General features: G+C 44.1%; 1 protein-coding gene and 1 long non-coding RNA gene across 7 annotated transcripts in view; one reads left to right on the top strand and one right to left on the bottom strand.

The window, feature by feature from the left end:
* BRD3 (bromodomain containing 3) overlaps window positions 1–19,106 on the top strand; it is a 34,651-nt gene that overhangs the window by 7,548 nt on the left and 7,997 nt on the right. For 2 of the 4 annotated variants that reach the window (XM_083423591.1, XM_083423592.1), the window contains exons 2-10: window positions 104–434; window positions 2,312–2,449; window positions 3,491–3,638; window positions 7,302–7,528; window positions 8,568–8,939; window positions 10,388–10,516; window positions 12,826–13,017; window positions 14,154–14,219; window positions 17,370–17,611. In XM_083423591.1, the coding sequence (XP_083279717.1) occupies window positions 234–434; window positions 2,312–2,449; window positions 3,491–3,638; window positions 7,302–7,528; window positions 8,568–8,939; window positions 10,388–10,516; window positions 12,826–13,017; window positions 14,154–14,219; window positions 17,370–17,611 (1,715 nt within the window). In that variant the 5' untranslated portion in view covers window positions 104–233. The remainder of the gene's footprint in view (window positions 1–103; window positions 435–2,311; window positions 2,450–3,490; window positions 3,639–7,301; window positions 7,529–8,567; window positions 8,940–10,387; window positions 10,517–12,825; window positions 13,018–14,153; window positions 14,220–17,369; window positions 17,612–19,106) is intronic. The other 2 variants (XM_083423593.1, XM_083423594.1) reach the window with 2 other exon arrangements.
* Window positions 3,677–18,729, bottom strand: LOC310669701. Of its 3 annotated transcripts, none has more exons than XR_014507277.1 (4): window positions 18,432–18,729; window positions 13,193–14,203; window positions 11,316–11,350; window positions 3,677–3,966 (listed from the first exon to the last, which is right to left on the bottom strand). It is a non-coding gene; the product is annotated as an uncharacterized lncRNA (long non-coding RNA). The 3 variants fall into 3 exon arrangements; XR_014507278.1 differs by having other exon boundaries at window positions 3,746–3,789; XR_014507279.1 differs by lacking the exons at window positions 3,677–3,966; window positions 11,316–11,350 and having other exon boundaries at window positions 13,024–13,386; window positions 14,093–14,203.

The following is a 19,106-nucleotide window of genomic DNA, read 5'->3' as shown; positions in this document are numbered from 1 at the left end:
GCTCCTTGTGATCAAAAGATCGAGCCCTCCACGATGTGTCTTCCCTCCGCCCTTTTCTAGAAATCATCGACTGATGTTTTGCTGTCCTCTCCCTGCTCTCCAGGCTGCATGGCTGGTCCCTGGGAATGGGATGCCCATCCCATCCAGGGATCGTAGAAAGACAACGATTCCTTCCCGAGGACCTGCTGCTGCTGCCTTGAACGCCAGCAAGTCGAGGAGGAGGCAGGAGAAAGATGTCTGCTGCCACCTCAGCCATCCAGGCTCCACAAGGCCCTGCAAACCCACCTCCCCCAGAGGTCACCAACTCAGCCAAGCCTGGGCGGAAGACCAACCAACTTCAGTACATGCAGAATGTGGTGGTGAAGACTCTGTGGAAACACCAGTTCGCCTGGCCTTTCTACCAACCTGTTGATGCAATTAAATTGAATTTACCAGTGAGTAATGTTTCTTATTTCTGAGGTGTTCCCCCACTTATTTAAAGGCTACCAGCCTGTTGATGCAATTAAATTGAATTTACTAGTGAGTAATGTTTCTTATTTCTGAGGTGTTTCCCCACTTATTCAAAGGCTCCGACAAGGCGTCATCTGTTGTCATGAGGAACCATAGAACCCACTGCAATGCAGAAATCACAGCTATAGAATTCCCAAAAGATGGCCTTCCAACCTCTGTTTAAAAACCTCCAAGAAGCGAGAGTCCACCGTCTTCCAAGTTCCATTGCCAAGCAGTTACCGTCAGAAAGTTCTTCATACTGTTTAGTCAGAATCTCCTTTCTTGTCATTAAAATCCTTTGGTTCAGGTCCTCCCCTCCCAGAGGAGCAGAAAAGAAGCTTGCTCTGTGTTTCATGGGACAGCTCCTGGAGTTTCGGAGCAAGGTGTCACTAGTACGCTGATGACACACGCAGCTCTACTTCTCCCTGACATCTGAATCAGGAGAGAATGTGAAAGCTTTGGACCTGTGTCTGGATGCAGTGGTGGACTGGATGAGAGCCAGTAAACTGTGTTAGATTCCTGAGAAGACAGAGGCTCTTAAGGTGGGTGGGTCCCATGTCTGGAGGTAGGGCAACCCCACTGAGAACAGGTAACTTATCTATCTCTGAAGGAGCAAGTGCGTAGTTTGGGGGTACTCCTGGGTACATCTTTTTCACTAGAGGCCCAGGTGTCCTCTGTGGCTAGGAGTGCCTTCTACCAGCTTCATCTGGTTTGCTAATCACAGCCATTCCTGGACACTTGGACAGGGATACCCTTGTACTCCATGCATAATCTTGAGCCAGGATCGCTGTAATGTGCTCTGTGTGGAGCCTGGTTTGGAAGCTCCACCTGGTGAAGAATGCAGCATTACTAAGGAGAGAGTCTGGTTGAGAACATGGGACACCCTGCTCTGGTTCCCAAGCCTCGTTCAAGGTCCTTGTATTAACTTACAAAGCCCTGAGCAACTGAGGTCCAGGGTATCTCAGGGAGTGCCAGAACCCTTGTATCCCAAGTCCATCACTGAGATTCTCTGCAGGAGCATCATTTCCTGAGTTGGTGAGACTCATTTGGCAGCAAGAAGAAACTAAATCTTTAGGGTCATTGACCAGTGCTGTGGAACTGCCTGCCACTTCCATCTCAAGCCTCTTGAAAACTTTTCAGTTCCCTCAGACTTACGCAGGAAATCAATACATCTTTTCCACAATAGTTAGCTGGTTTTTTAAAATCTTAACTTTTTATATGGCTTTATGTATAATGGTTGTAAACTGTTCTGATTTTTGTTGTTGTTATAAAATTGGGATATATAAATATGCTTATAAATAAAATATGCCATCATCCCTGGTCATTGGCCACGCTTGCTGTGGATTACAGGAGATGGAGATGTATTTACTTAAATAAAAATTAATACACCTCCAATACCTGTAATTTCATAATGTAATGTAATTTTATTTCATAAAATTTATACTCTACTAGATTGTAAAAAAGAGAGAAAACACCTCAAAACAGTTTACAAAGAGAATTAAAAATAATAATTTTGTAATGAACAACATCTGGAGGGCCATGGGTTTTCCATCCCCCACGTTACACTTAACCATGGTTTGTTTCTTGTAACTATCGCCAAATGCTGCATATGATTATCTAAACCAGCGGTGGGAAACTTCCTTCAGCATGTGGGCTGCATTCCTGTGTGATCTGCCTTTCGGAGGCCACAAGCCTTCACCCTGGCTGGCTTTCTGCCACTGGTCTGTGACTTCTTGAAAGGTTCCCTATAGGTCCCTCTAGCTGAAACGGTCCCGCCCCCTCCCTAAATAATTAATAAACGAGATTTCCCTCCTCCCAACAGGATTACCACAGAATAATTAAAAACCCGATGGATATGGGGACTATCAAGAAACGGCTGGAGCACAACTATTACTGGAGTGCCAGCGAATGTATGCAAGATTTCAACACCATGTTTACAAATTGCTACATCTACAATAAGGTAAAGGATCTGGGGGCTAAGATTATGTTGTCAGGTGTTGTGTCCTTTCAGTATTCTGAGGAGGACCGGACTATGAAACAAGCCGGATGAGAACTTTACTGCAAGTGGTGTAAGTCTTACTCTGAAGATGACCAAACACTATTAAAAACACTTAACTGTGCCTACAATGTGGCAGTGGCTCATTTTGCAGCTCACATTGTGTCCTCTAGTAACCAGCTGGTGGAGACAGGGTCTGAGGGTTACTGACTCCCACTGTAGAGGAGGGACCTTGAGCCCTTGAAGACCTGCTGTGATCAACTGGCTACACACTTTTGAGGATAAAATCACTCAGCTTTGGAGGGATCATGACTCTGTGCTTGTTGCAGCTCTGGTTGAAGTACCCATTGCTGCCATGAAGGATGTGTTGTGGGATCAGTTTCTCTTCATGCAATCAGCTGATGTGGACGAGATGCTGGTGGCAATGCGTCTGACCACATGCAACCTTGACCCCTGTTCCTCCTGGCTTGTTAGATCTAGCATAGTGGGACTGACTGGTTGGGTCCAGAGTGTGATTAATGCTTTGCTTCCTGAGTGGGTTCCTACTGACATCAGGCAGGCACCTTTGATCAGCAGCCTTAGCGCTGTTACAGGTGCCACATAATACTTGTTCCATGTTTGTAAGAACTCAATATTTTAGTGTGGCAGTACCTATACTTTGGAACTTGCCTATTGATATCGGACGGACACCTTCGCTGTACTTGTTGCAGGACCTGCAAAGAGCTATATTGTTTAGATAAGTTTACCCAGATGTTTTAGAAGATTGGTGCAAATTTTGATCCATTTTTTAAAAAAAATTGAAAGTTTTAAATCCTTGCTGCTAATTTTTCTAAGTGATGATCTTAATTATCTTTTTCTTTCTTTGCAAACCACTTTGAGGTCTTTCCCCACCACACTCAAGTGGTGTATGAATGTTATGAAGCAAACAAATAAATAGATGTGAGGTGTCGAGCCTTCCTGTGTGTCCTCCCCATGACATCCTGCTTTCTCCCACCCCGTCTCCAGCCCACCGATGACATCGTTCTCATGGCCCAAGCCTTGGAGAAGATCTTTCTTCAAAAAGTCGCTCAGATGCCACAGGAAGAGGTTGAGCTCTTGCCTCCGGTTCCGAAAGGCAAAGCGCGGAAGATGGCTGGCAGTGGGCACAGCACAGGTTGGGTTGGCATCTGTCATAGAACCATAGAATTGTAGAGTTGGATGCATCCTCTAGCGTCATCTAGTCCAGTCCCTTGCAATACATGAACCACAGTTTAAGAATCCCTGTAGAGTTAGAAGTAACCCAGATGGTCATCTAGTCCAATCCCCTGAGAGGCAAGTGGATTATTTATGGATGAAGCAAATAGGGAAAGGGGTGTAGCTCAGTGACAGAGTGTCTTCTTTGCATCCAGAAGGTCCCAAGTTCAATCTCTGACAGCAGCTTGTAGAACTGCAGAAGTGTCCTCTTTGAAACCCTGGAGAGCAGCTGCCAGTCAGTGTAGACACTATTGAGTTGGATGGACCAAATGTCAGACTCATATAAGGCATCTTCCTGTGCTCCTATTGAACACAGCTCTTTATTCAGAATCATGAGGACTAGAATCTTAATCTTTAGGGGGAGGGCCATAGCTCAGGGATGGAGTGTTTGCCTGGCATGCAGGAAGTTCCAGGTTAAGCTGCCACTGGCATCTCCAGGTAGTGCTTGAGGAGAGCTTTGGCTAGAGAGCTGCTGCCTGTCAGTGTAGACAGTGCTGCCCTAGATGGACCAGTGGTCTGACTCAGTGGGAGGCAGCTTCCTATGTTCCTATCTAATGAAGCCCTGTATTCAGAACCGTGAGGACTAGAAACTTGTTCTCAGAAACATTAAGGGCTAGCAGGTTTTTTGCTGCAACACTTTCCAAGTTACAGAGAAGGGGATAAGATTCAGGTAGAGGATTTTAATTATTTTGAGCTTTTCTATGGCTCTCGTCACTCAAAAAGGCTCACAGGAGTGGCTTAAAACAAGACAATCCCTCCTCATAGGCTTACAGCTTTTTTAAAACAAAACAAAAACACCATAAAAACAACCCATGAGGGAAAAGGGAGATGGATGGGAAGAGGAACAGTAAACTTAAATAATATTATTCTTAAATAATAGTCGTTTTCATGATTCAGAAATAGTTCAGGGGTAGGGCTGTGTGATATCTGGTTTTCAATATGACAATATATCACCAGCTAAACATTATGATATTTCAGTATATCACAATGCTTGAAATAAGGCTGGAACTATGTAGAGGTGAATGTGGTAATGCCCTGGCAACTGCTCCTACCTACAGGTCTAACTCTAAAATTGATAGATTTTTATTTACCTTTAACATATTGTTAAAACTGTTATATTATAGTACTACTGTACTGATAATGTTTAAATTAGCACATTTTCTCTAAAATTAAAGCTGTAGAAGTAATTCAGTAGCATAGATATCAAAGGTAAGGTGAGAGAATGTTTCCTAAAAAATAAATTACATTACGAAACAAGAAAAAATTCACAATCACTGTCACACTTTTAGATATTCAAATATATTTCACTATTGAGTCTTCGTTGAATATGTGCATCACACAACACCAGTTATTACATTGTTTGTTAATTTTATTTTCTAAACCAGGCCAAAATAGAGCGAATGAAATGGATAAATTTTAACAGAATAAAAAAAATTGCTAAACAAATTTTATATTTTTAGTGCTAGGGGAATCTGCATTTATTTTATAATCCAGGCGAAACCAGAAAGAATGGATAGAATTTTACAGAATAAAAAAAGATTAAACTCTCTCTCTCTATATATATATATATGCAAGGAAAATTTGATGCATTTAATTATATGAAAATTTACTCATTGATAGTGTGCTTCAACAGTAACGTTACAGATTTCTGGAGAATATATTAATGTTAATAACTTAATAATAAATGTGTGAGAAAGCAAAGGGGTAAGAGGAGAATCGAGAAGAGTTCCAGGGTAGGGAGGAGGGTCTGGAGGAGAAAATGAGGAGCATATTGAGGGAGACAGAGACAATTTTGCGTTCGTGCGTACACACACACACACACACACAGAGAGAGAGAGAGAGAGAGAGAATACATGCAGATGGGGAAAAGAGGGAAGTGGCCAGAGCAGCGTGTTTTTCTTTCTTTTAATCTGAAGCAACTACGGAACATGTTCTTCAGCAGTTTCTTTGGGACAGGGGAGGTGGTGGAGGGGGGCAGGAGAGCTACTTTAAAGTTAAGAAGAGGAGCTGCTGCCTGCTAGCAGAAAGAGGCTAAGTTAATTTTTATATATACAGTGGTACCTCGGGTTACAGACTCTTCAAGTTACAGATGCTTCAGGTTACAGACTCTGCTAACCCAGAAATAGTACCTCAGACTAAGAACTTTGCTTCAGGGTGAGAACAGAAATCATGCAGCGGCGGCAACGGGAGGCCCCATTAGCTAAAGTGGTACCTCAGGTTAAGAACAGTTTCAGGTTAAGAATGGACCTCCAGAACAAAATAAGTTCTTAACCTGAGGTACCACTGTATAAAAAACTGCTCTGCGTATTCATAAAAACAAAACGCGCACAAACACAGGAGATGGAGAGGGAGGGACACACACACACACAACACAGGCAATCGCACACCCACAACCAAGAAGCACAGCAGGGGGAAGAAGGAAACGCCACAGCAGCGTGTTTTTCTTTCTTTTAATCTGAAGCAACTACGTAGTGTGCTTCTCTGCAGCTTGCTTGGGACAGGGGAAGCGGGGGTGGGAGAGAGGGGAAAAGCTACTTTAGAGTAAAGTTAAGAGGACCTGCTGCCTGCCAGTGGAGAGAGGCTGGGTTAATTAAAACAACAACACAAGGTGTTCTGCTGCTTCTCAGAAACAAAACACAAACACAAACATGGGAGAGGGGAGGGAGAGAGACATACACACAGACAATCGCACACCCACAACAAGCACAAGAAGGGAAAGAGGGAAGCGGTTGTTACGCTAGAGCAGTGTGTTTTTCTCTTTACTACTCCCCCAGTTTATATTATTATGTGAGAACAGGAGGAGAAAGGGGGCTCCAGATTCAGCAAGAGCCTGGCGTCTCTGAGGGAGGGAAGTTCCTGCTCGCAGGTTGTTGAGCTCCACCTGCTCAGGAGACAGAGCACTCAGGCAGAGTTAGAGTTTTTGCCTGCCGCTGAGGAGGCAGGCAGGGGAGACGGAGAGCTAAGGCAGAGAGTTTACCCTGCAGTGCACACAAAGTTTCTAAGTGAGCGATTTTTGTGTCAGCCTGCTGCTGCTGCTGCTGCGACAGGAAGCACAGAGAAACAGCTGAGGCAGAGTTAGCAATAACAATGGCTGCAACAGGACAGGAAGCAGCGTTGGCTTCCCGATTTTTGCAATATCATGCTTTTTGACTATTGCACACAAGCACACACACAACTCACGATATATTGCCAGGTAATTTTTAAAAAATGGGTATCACAATTTGCTCTTAATATTGATTATAAGACAATATATTGATATATCGCCCGGCCCTATTCAGGGGTGGGAAACGCCTGTTGGAGCTTGCTTTTTGGCAAAAGCTAATGGAACAAGACGTTGCAGAAGACCTTGCAGTCATGAAAGAAGCGGCACACAAGGAAGAAGGGAGAGGGAGGGGAGAGGGGAAAGAAGAAAAAAGCAGCAAACTCGGGCACTGTTTCTTAAACAGTAATTATCATCATGACCAGCTGGGGTAGAATGTTTCTGATTGAGCTGGCCTTCATCCCCAAAAGAACCAGGGAGGGGTTTGCTACTTTGACCCTTTTCTCTCTTGTTTTTTCTTTTTTTAAAAAAAACAACAACTAGGAGCTCAGCACCCAGCAGCCTTATCTTCCGTGTCTCCATCAGCCCCCTTCCAGAATGTCCCTCCCTCCGTGTCGCAGACGCCAGTCATCGCTGCCACGCCCGTGCCAACCATCACCGCGAACATCTCTCCCATTGCTGCGGCCCCTGCTGCTGTGCCCCCACTGCCTCCCCCTCCTGCTGCCACTCCCATCATGCCTGTGGTAACTGCTATGTCACCTATTGTCAAGGTAAGCAAAAGAAAATAAATCCAACGCACAGGAATCATAGAGTAGGAAGTACCTTTTTATCGTACAGTATGTGGTGGACGTGTAAAATGGCTAAGAGCTTCTGGGAGATGATACATAATGAATTGAAAATAAAAATGTTTAAAAGGAAATTTGTAAAAAGACCGGAAGTTTTCTTTTAGGAATAATTGGTGCAGATATACCTAGAGATCAGGAAAATCTCATATGCAACTACAGCAGCCTGAATGGTATATGCTCAGAAATGGAAGGAGGGCACAATACCAACAAAGGAATGGCAGATTATATTGATAGAGTTGATAGAAATGGCTAATTTGACTAGCAGACTAAGAGACCAGGATGAAAGAATTTTTAAGAAAGACTGGAAAAGATTTGCAACATACTTGAAAAATTACTGTAAACTAAAATGTTAGCAGTGTTAGAATAAATTCAGCAGTATGAAGTATATTGAAATAAAACTGAAAAAGATTCAGGTAGATAGCCGTGCTGGTGTGACGCAGTCGAAATAAATAAATTAAAAATTGTGCAGTAGCACCTTAGAGACCAACGTAAGTTTGCTCTGGGTATAAGCTGAAGAAGTGTGCATGCACACAAAAGCTTATACCCAGAACAAACTTAGTTGGTGCTACTGGACAATTTTTTTTTTTTATTTTTTTTTATTTTCAAAAAAAGAGAATACGGAATAATTAGAATTTGGAGTGGCAATGGATTAATAAAACAAAGCATGGAAGGTGGCGGAAAGGAAAATCGATGATAAATGTATGGTCTGTGTTTTGGTTAAATGTCATTGTGCAAACTATGTAAAATTGAAAATGATAAATTTAAAAAGAAAAAAAGAGTTGCAAGTGGGGATTGAACCTGAGACCCCCCTACATACACTACCAGTGATCTATGGCCCATCCAAAGCAAGGTTCTAGTCCTCATAGTTCTGAATAAAGGGCCCATGCATTCGTCATTTATTTGTAGCCTCTCCTTTTACAAGAAAATAAATTTTTAAAAAATTGTGTTTTCCTTTGAATTTCAGAAAAAGGGAGTGAAGCGGAAAGCGGACACAACCACCCCGACCACATCAGCCATCACAGCCAGTCGGAGTGAGTCGCCCACCCCGCTGTTGGACTCCAAGCAGGCAAAGGTGGTGGCCCGCCGGGAGAGCGGGGGCCGGCCCATCAAGCCGCCCAAGAAAGACCTGGAGGATGGGGAGGTGCCCCAGCACGCGGGGAAGAAGGGGAAGCTCTCCGAACACCTCAAGTACTGTGACAGCATCCTCAAGGAGATGCTCTCCAAGAAGCACGCAGCATATGCTTGGCCCTTCTACAAGCCAGTGGATGCTGAGGCTCTTGAGCTGCACGACTACCATGACATCATCAAGCACCCGATGGATCTCAGTACTGTGAAAGTATGTCCCCTGTTAATCTTGATTCATTGTGTTGATAGCCCACCTTTTCCTCCTCCCTTTTCACAGCAACCCTGTAAGGTAGGTTAGGTCAGGCTGAGAGAGGCAGTGGCTGTGAGCCAAGGTCACACCCAGTGAGCTTCATGGCCGAGTGGGAGGATTTGAAGTTCCTAGGCCAACACTCTAACCGCTAGATCACTTTTTTAAAAAGGCCTGTTAACCTTTTCATAGTGAAATATAAGGGTAAGGTAAAAGGAGACTAGGAATTGTTTGCATGCCTGGATAGGCTTGTCCAAACAAAAAGGTTTTAAGCAAGCACCAGGTAGTGAAGGCACCTCCCTGCTGTCAATAGGCAGGGCGTTCTACAGTGCAAGTTTGAGTTCTTAAAAGCACAGAGTGGGCATTATGTGGCACATAGGACAGTGCCAGTTCTATGGACTGAAGCAGTCAAGTGCTTATATGTGACCAAGGCAATCTCACTGGTAAACTGGTCCCAAGTTGTTAAGGGCTTAATACACTAACCATAACTTCTTGAACTTGTCCCAGTTGCAAATCCTACTGATTATATTTATTATTTAATTCATGCCCAGCCCGCCCTCCCCAAGCAGCTCAGGGCAGCAAACAGGTATACAGTTTAAAAGAAAAAACAACGCTGGAGCGTTTAAACATTATAATTAAAAACGGTTACAATTTAAAATGTTTTAAATCCAGTGATTTTGGGGTTGCCAGGAGCAGTCTTCTTCAGCCGCCACAAGCTTGGGTTAAAAGGGTCATACATCAATGTTTTCAAACCCCTCCTGAAAGTTAATAATGTTGGGACAAGTGCTTCTCACTAGGGCGGGCTTTCCACAACCAGGAAGCCACCACAGAGAAGACCCTGTCACGGGTCAAAACTAATCAGGCAGCACCCAGGGACTACCATCAGAGGCAGCTGCCAGGCTGATGCTGGCATTGGATGAGGGGGAGTTGTGGCCAGGTCCATCAACAGTGGACTTGTTTTTGCTGCTCCTCCAATGCTTGCTGGCAGATTTCCGATATAATAGAATTTTAGGGTTCAGGGGTCAAGGGTAATCTAATCCAACCCCCTGAATTGCAGGAATCACAGCTCAAGAATCCCTGATGGATGACCATTCAAATTCTGCTTTAAAATCTCCGATGACAGAGAGTCCACCACCTTCACAACATACATGAGCAAAACTCATGTAGCATTTCTGTATTCCTATAGCATTTCTAAGCATCAAAAGTGCTTGTAAATAATTGTTTTGTTCTCTGCAGTGACCATAGTAGTTTGTCGATGGTTTCCAGCCCTGCCCCAGATTAAACTCAGCCTTAAAAATAAAAAAAAACCTTTCTGCATATGTGAATTCAAGTTGCTTAGGGCTTTTTCGGCCTGTTATCCAACTTTCCCTCTCCCTGTTCTTCCTTCCTTCCCGACTTTCTTGTATTTGCAGAAAAAAATGGACGTTCGGGATTATCAAGATGCCCAGAGCTTTGCGGCGGACATCCGGTTAATGTTCTCTAATTGTTATAAGTACAATCCTCCAGACCATGAAGTCGTGGCTATGGCCAGGAAGCTTCAGGTAAAGTGATGGACAAAATGGAACCAAAACAGAGACTCAAAAACTGATATGAGAAATAAATTAATTTCCTTATTAAAGGTGCCTATGAGGCTTTGGATTGTGCCTAATTCCCCTTGCCTGCCTCCAAAAAAAAATGCATTTCTGTCCCTGATTTGGCCTGTCCCAGGGAAGTGACTCAGGCAGAGAAGCGACAAGCAGCCTCCTTATAGGAGTAGAGTGGATCATTTATGCACATCTGCATTGGGGACACTTTTAGAGCAGAGGTGGTCAAGTAAGTCCCGCTGGTGGGCCAGAACTACTTCTCCTCTCCTCCCACTGGGCAAAATTGTGACAGGTGGGTGAGGATGCCGGCTTGTCAGTCACCTGATGTCATGGTGATATTGGGTGACCTGGTGGGGGTTTTTTTTGGGGGGGGGGTTGCCTGAGCAGTTGCGGGAGGTGGGGGGAATCATGCAGGGAAAGGCAGAGGTCTTTACAAGCACTGATAATCAAGTGGATGCCTCTGGTTAGCTGACAGGTGAGGCATTTTTAGACCAGCTGGGTATTTACCTGGAGGTGAAGGACAGGTGAGCTTGGTTTGGTTGGCATAATTGGGCCTATGGACAGAAGTGTCCCTTCTGGGGAGGGGAGGGGGAGCTATCATTTTTTGTAATGAGATTTTTATTAAAGTTTTTAAATAACACAATAAAAACTGCTACAAAAAATACAAACAGAATAAGTAGAATATGGAGTCCTCTCTTAAGAGTAATTTTTAGCCCTTACCACCTAAAGGGGACAGTAGCTCATTCCCAGCTCTCACCTGGAATCTTTCCTTTCTCCTCCCAGCATTTGGCCCTGAAAGAGTGACATTTCCATGTACATTAAAAATATGATTATTTAAAACATTCAGTCCATGCTAACACCCATCTTCTCTATTTTCTGTTAAACAATATTTCTTTTAAGTCAAGGTGACTCAGAATCAATCATTTATTTTCTCCACAAAAAGCCTAAGATAGCTTCCCAAATTGTTATTATTGGTACCTGTCAACCATATTTTTTCTTTAATATTAACTTTACCTCCATTAATTCCCACCAGCATTATTCCATATCAGCTGACAGTAAATTATTCTGTCTGTGTCCATTTTAAATCTATCCAGTGTGGTCACATATTGGGATAATATTCTATATTTTTCTTACTATATATCCATTAGTCCATGTCCTGTATGTTCAAATTCCATTTCCTGTTGTGTTTCCATTTCCTGTTGTATTTATGATAGCATCCCAATCTGCTCTTCTAGGACCTTTGATTTTTTTTGTTTTTCCAAGTTTTTTTCCATAGAGAATAGCATAAATTTAGCAGCAGCATTCTCTGAATTCACTCCAAATTGACTGCAGAATATACTTTGTCTGCTAGAACTGAAGAAAGGCCAGGAATGAAGTTTTTCCCAGTGCTTCCCCCCTCTCAAATCCATCAATGCCATATCCAGACAATTCTCCATATCACTATTTGTGATTTTATCTTCTCCAAATCCTTGTATGGAAGGCATTTCAATTTCAGCATCTGCTTCCTGTAATTTAGCTATTTATCATCCAGTCCTGCTAGCTTTCATCGATTTGGTTTGAAGCACAGAATTGGAGAGTTGGAAGGAGCCCTCAAGGGGCATCTAGTCCAATCCCCTGCAGTGTAGAAATAACAGCTAAATATGAGAGGATTCTGCAACTAGGCTGCATCAAATATATGTCCCATCTTTTTTGGGGGGGGGGGGGATGACTCAGCAATGATGCTCTTGTGTTCCAAATTGTTTATTTTTTTGAATGGGAGGTTGGGGAACACTGCTTCCAAGGAGAAAGTGGGTGGAGGGGGTGGGGAAATTCACTGTCATGGAAAGTGGTGATGGCCACCAATCTTAAATGGCTTTAAAAGAGGAATAGACAAATTCATGGAAGAGATAAGGCTGTCAATGGCTGCTAGCTATGGATGCTTTAGCTGAGATTTGCATTGTAGTAGGTTGGACTTGATGATCCTTGGGGTCCCTTCCAACTCTACAGTTCTGTGATTCTTTGATTCTATGGCTGTGCTCTTTCTCTATGGTCGGAGGCAATGATATTTTTGAATACCAGTTGCTGGGAACCACAGAAGGAAAGAGGGCTCTTGTGCTTGGACTCTACTTGCATGCTTCCCTTTGGAGCATTTGGGTGGCCATTGTAAGAACAGGATGCTGAACTGGATGTGGTCAGTGGCTTATCCTATGTTCCTAGAAGGGTTGTGGGCTCTCTCTGCCCCCTCTACAAACCTCTCTCTTTCATATGCCCTCTCTCTCCGCACGCAGGACGTCTTTGAGATGAGGTTTGCCAAGATGCCGGATGAGCCGGCAGAGCCCCTGGCCCAGCCCCCACAGACGGCACCCGTTGTCAGCAAAAGCATGGAAAGCAGCCATAGCAGCGAGGAGAGCTCCTCCGACTCGGACAGCTCAGACTCTGAAGAGGAAAGAGCCACACGGCTGGCTGAGCTGCAGGAGCAGGTGAGAGGTGGCCCCATGCCAGAAGTCCTCTTCCACACCATACACAGTTAACCTGTGGAACTCAGTCCTGCAAGGCAGTGATGGCCACCAACTTGGATGGCTTTGGAAGAGGATTGGACAGGTTAAGGGAGGAGAAGGCTATCAATGGCTATTAGGCATGATGGCTTTGGTCTACCTCCACTGTCAGAGGCAATGATGCTTCTGAATGCTAGTAGCTAGGAATCACAAGCGGGGAGAGTTGCTGTTGCTCTCAGGTCTTGCCTGCGGGCTTCCCTTTGGGGCATCGGGTTGGCCACTGTCCGAACAGGATGCTGGACTAGGTAGGCCACTGGCCTGATCCAGGATGGCTCTTATTATGTTCTTATGGTCCTTTAAAAACAAACAAACGTTGAGATCTCATTCCCAATGGGTTCCAGGCCAAGCTCCAATAAAAGCCCCTCTACACGTGAGCTTGCTTGACATTTTGGTATCTATGAAATACGTCTGTGAAAAAACCTAGTGTTCAGCCAGCACACATATGGTTCTAGAAGTCTTCAGTTTGAGAACCACCTCAGCAAAATAACTTATTTTGGAGTATAAGTCACTTAGTCTCAGTTGGGCTGATCTGTAATATGAGAGCTACACTTGCCTCTGAAGAATTTAAATGATCATTTACTTGTTTGAAACAAGTTCCTGCTTTTTAGTGTTTATAAAGTAAACTGCAATGTGGCTAATATTCAGAGGCTTTAAAAAAATAATAATCCCAAAATAATCCAAACAGTTTTGGCTTACTAGGAACCTTTCTTTCTTTTTTAAAAAAATTGGGTGCCTGAAGGCATACATTGTGTGGTTCTTATAATGCAAAAAATACATTATGAAAAAAGAATTGCGAGTGGGGGAAATGCTGCTGGCCCTTGCGTTTTCATGCACTTTGAGTGGCCTGGAGGGCTAGAAAGTTGGCCCTTTTAAAAGGAAAGAGAGGAAAAAATGAAAAGATTCTCAGGATTCCTTGGGAGACCAGAGTGTAATTTTTTGTGTGTTCATGTGGCAAATGCAGATTGCGGGATCCCCTACCCTTCCCCCCCTCCCTTCCTACCGAATGGATTCGCACTCAGGATGCACGATTAGCTTCCTCGCCTGTCTTCTTGTTCACACAGGACTGTTCCCGATCATTGAGGCAGTGCTACAAGGTCAATGACTCCCGAGACTGGAATGGATGGAATGTATTTGTTTATTTTAATTTTAATTTTAAAATTTTCATTTTCTTATTGCTGTCCGGATATGTCAAGTTGTGTAGCATTAGCATAGCTATATATATATATATATATAATATCCTATCTATAAGCTGTGTTGCATGTGAGATAATTTTTCCGTCCTGCTGATCCAGTAAAGCTCTGGGCTTCAGCTGGCAACGTGGGATTCTGCAGGTGTTTTGATAATTAATTTGTTTTAAAATAAATTGGGGATGAAAGGGAAAAGAGAGAGGGTGACAAAAGGTCAAGAGCTTTGAGTTCTGATCCTTTTAACAGTCATGGAGGACGGGAATTTTAAAAGCACCTGGATCTGGTCAATGATGAGAGAATGCTTAAAGCAGCACTGGAGAACATCAGTGGCCCATCAGCTGTTTGCTGGACTAAAACTCCCATCAACCCCTGACTATTGGCCAAGATGGCTGGGGCTGATAGTAGTTGAAGTCCAACAAGAAATGGAGGGCCACGGGTTCCCCACCCTTTATCCAAGGAGAGGGATTCCACTCTCACATGAGGGAATGTCTCTTCTATATAGAGGCATCCTTCCACCTCTTGCATGCAGTAGTGGAATACTCCTTCTTAGATCAGGGATGGGGGCCTGGGGGCCCTCCAGATGTTGTTGGACCACAATTCCCATCTGACCATTGTCAGTGTAGCTGGCGGGGGTTGATGGGAGCTGGAAGTCCAGCGTCATCTAGAGGGCACCACATGTTTCTTACACCTGATTTAGGTAAGAATTGAGCTAAGTGGCCCACTATAGACTATTTTGTTACAACAGTTTATATTCTAGAGGGCTTTTTTGAGTTTTGTTGCTCTTGGCATGGCAGGAGAGTAGGAAAAAATGAGATTGTGAGCCCCCAAGGGCAGGGCCTCATCACTGCTTTTAACTGATGCTTATCTTAGGAGTTTTGTTAAAGGATCTGATGATGATTTAGACAAAGTCCCATATTTCAGTCCTCCTCCATGGGGTGGGGGGAACCTATTGGCAGTACATTCTCTTCCACAGCCAGTGCTGCTGAGTCCATAGAGTGTTTGCAATCCAAAGCGATAACCCAGTGCTCCCACCAGATTTCCTGAGAATCCCACTTTTTTCTTTTTTTTTTTTAATGATGGGCAAATTTCTAGTCCTCATGATAATTCTTTTAAAGGTGATGTCCTCTTCTTCCTGGGGTGGAGGTGGGACACACAGTGATATTGCTGAACCAAGTCTTATTTGTGTTTTAACACTTTTAAAAGGGACCCCTTGCTCTGTTTTTGTTCCATTTTTATTTTAGGACTATTTATTTTTATGTGTGTGTTTTTTTAAAAAAAATACAAAGTTCCATTCTCACTCAATCCTTAGTGCCTGGGGCAAGTTAAAAATGCAGGGATAGAAAAAAGAAAAATGACATTAGAAGGGACCCTATTCTGAATGTTGATGTGTTCATCCATCAGTTGATGGCTAAGCAAGGAAATGTTCGGGACTGGATGTTCACAGACCTCTGGGGGAAAAGACAGCCCCACAAGTGGGTAGGGGAGGCTGCCCGTAAGGGCATCTCTTCTGCTTTGAAGATTGGGGTTCCCAAACCTTGGTCTGTGGACTACCAGTAGACCACGAGCTTCATTCAGGTGGTCTGTGGTGTGTTTGTAAGCTTGTGGTTGAACATGGGAAAGAGCCCATCAGTCATTGTACTGAGAGAGGCTTTTATTTCTTTAGACGCAATGATGGCCAATCAAACCTTTCCACCCACTACCCCCAAAATAAAATAGGAATTTTAAAAGATATCTTCCTATATACAGTATGGAGAAATGCAAGGTGCCGTTATGCTCTGCAGTTTGCATGGCCGCCAGTAGGGGGCAGTGTCAACTACAGCATGAAGAACAGGTGAGCTATTTTAACAGGGAAGGGAAGCACTGCAAAGCACCTACTCCCTACACTAAAAAGGCATGCAACAAGGCTTAGGGGGAGGGGAGGCTCTTCACACAAAAGCTGAGCAAGCTCTTGTGTGAAGCAACCCCCCCCCCATTAAACACAGCTAGAGTCAGGTTTAATGGAAGGCAGAGTGGTCCTTCATAAAGTGGTTTAACAAGCTGCTTTCTATTAACACCTCCCCCCTCCATTAAGTGCCTGCAGTGAGGCTTAACATAGAAGGGAGAGGAGCTTCACACAGCTGTTTAGCAAGCCACTTTGTGAATTGCCACCCCCTCCTTTAAAAGGGGTGGGGCTTAGGGCAAGCTGTGGGGGGGGGGAGTGTGGATAGGTGAGGTGTAAAGGGAAGAGAGGTTGGTCAGGTGTCGCGGAAAGCCAAAAGGGGTAGATGGGGTTAGCAAGTAAAATGAACATGCGCGGTAGCTGCATTGGCACACAGCTGGGGAAGGCGACAGCAGGGGTGGCAACCCCTAGTACATGATAAAATGAAATTACAAGTTACCAAAAAAAAGCTTGGCTAAACAATTTTTAGCAGGCACCAAACGCAGTGTGTCTTCCTCACTCCCCTGGTGTCAATGCATTGGGAATATATCAGACAGGCAAAGCTGGGCTTGTTGCTTTCCCACCCTACGTCTGCAGGGTTGTTTGAGAACTGACACCTCCATGGGGAGGGGACCACATCTGGTGCCTCTTTGAAGGTTGTTGGTTTTTTTACAGTCAAGTGGTATACAAATATTATGCAATCAATCAATTGGGAGAGGGGGGTATGAAGCCACTGCTATCCATGCAGTTGTAGCCCAGATCATGGCAGGCACATATAGAGCCACCACACATGGGGGGGTGGAGGGGCTAGTTTTTGGTTCTTGCCAATGGCATTTTGCCAGGAGCACTGCTTGATGGTAGCCCCTGTAAGATCCTGCAGAAGGTGCAGCCAGTGGTGAGATGATTTGTAGATTTGAGAGAACATTGGCAAATATCCCTCAGCCACCAGGAAAGTAAGATAAAGGTAAAAGGGAGAGAATTTCACCCAGATTTGATAGTTGTTGAATGTGATTTCTTTTCTCATTAATTGATGGAGAATGATCAAGGTGGGGTGGGAAATGCAGGAGGGATCCCCCCGGCACAATTTTAGAGTGGCTCATTCCCTCCAAGGGAGCTGGCTCTGGAGCAATATGGCCACCTTAAGCTTTTACTCTTCCATCTTCCCCTGCCAGTTGAAGGCTGTCCACGAGCAACTTGCTGCTCTCTCACAAGCCCCCGTGAACAAGCCAAAGAAGAAGAAGGAGAAGAAGGAAAAAGAGAAAAAAAAGAAAGACAAGGAAAAAGAGAAGGAGAAAGAGAAGCACAAGGCAAAGGCTGAGGAGGAGAAGAAGGTGAAGGTCACTCAGCCGGTGAAGCAGGCCCAGCAGAAAAAGCCACCGGCCAAGAAGGCCAACAGCACCACCACCGCAAGCAGGTAAAGGAGAGAGGTGTAGTGGTCTGGGGTTACTGTTTCTGCAGCACGGTCCCTGTCTCTGATGTCACGGCCTAGGACCCTCGTACCTACGGGACTGCCTCTCCTGGTATGCCCCACGGAGGACCTTAAGGTCCATATATAGCAACACCCTAGAGGTCCTGGGCCCTAAGGAAGTTAGATTGGCTTCAACCAGAGCCAGGGCCTTCTCAACACTGGCTCTGGCCTGGTGGAACACTCTGCCTCATGAGACCAGGGCCCTGCGGGATCTGATTTCTTTCCACAGGGCCTGTAAGACAGAGTTGTTCCGCCTGGCCTTTGGCTTAGAATCATTTTTATTCCCTTCCCCTCTTTTTTCCCCCTTTCTCCTCCTGTGAAGAGGCTGCATCCTAATGTTTTAATGTTGTATCTTAATCCTTTAAATTGTATTTTAATCAACTTGTTTTTATTATTGGTTGTTAACCCGCCCTGAGCCCGGTCTTGGCTGAGGAGAGCGGGGTATAAATAAAAATTTATTATTATTAAAGCCACCCAATCTGCATTAAATGGGGCCTTTTTAAGTCACTGGAAAGTGTGGGAATTAAACTCTAGTTCCCATTTACAGAGTTACGCAGAAGAGAGCCCGGGTCTGACCCTTTCATTAGTTCCCTTTCCCTCCTGTAAAAAAAATATGCAAGACACTCCCTGTTTAAAGCTTAAATAACAAACAACTTTTACACAGTGTGCTTGCACTTGTTAGATTAAATATACAAGGCAGGCAAATGTTACTTATATTACTAATACATATTACACCTAAGACAACAAAAGACTGTTGCAGACTGACCTAACTCTGAGGTAGACAGCAGCATAACAGAACATATCTGCTGCTCCGACTGTGAAGACTGTTAATAACTGCCATAACTGAACCAACGGAAAATAACTGCCACGGCCTGTGACATCACAGAGTTCTATAGCCCTTTGTGAGCGTTAACCCTTTTACTTAGCGATTTGGATGCTTCATCCCATGAAAAAAGAAGCTTCCTCCTGCTCTGTGCTGACTGGAACTAATCTGAAGGAAAGGAGGAGTTGGTCACAGAGGATCAGCTCCCAAGTTTGCATGGGAAAGCCCTCCTGAGGAGGAGGTGTTTTTTTTTTGCTTTTTTAAAAAAATAATTTTTATTTAAAAAATTTATTGCGTTACAAAAGTACAGGCGTTGTCTCTATTTCCATAGAGTCTTCTCTACAAATCAGTTATGTTCAGTGTGAGACATTGATGTTGTACACAGTATAAAGTTGGGAGGAGAAGAAAGAGGAGGGGAGGGGGTGGTAAACATAACATTATTTTACTTAAGTGTATGTGTGAGGTTTTTGTATTGGCGTGACTTGGGCCACCTGCTCCTTATAGCACTGCAGCTCCAGCCCTTTGTAATTAGTTGCCACATTTTGTGTGTGTGTGTGAGAGAGAGAGAGAGAGAGAGAGAGAGACCCAGTTGTTTTATGGAATATTAATAGCATATTT

This window comes from Podarcis tiliguerta (assembly GCF_965153285.1).
Source record: "Podarcis tiliguerta genome assembly, chromosome: Z".
In the NCBI taxonomy this organism is placed as follows: domain Eukaryota; kingdom Metazoa; phylum Chordata; class Lepidosauria; order Squamata; family Lacertidae; genus Podarcis; species Podarcis tiliguerta.
This window is presented reverse-complemented; position numbering and strand designations above follow the sequence as displayed.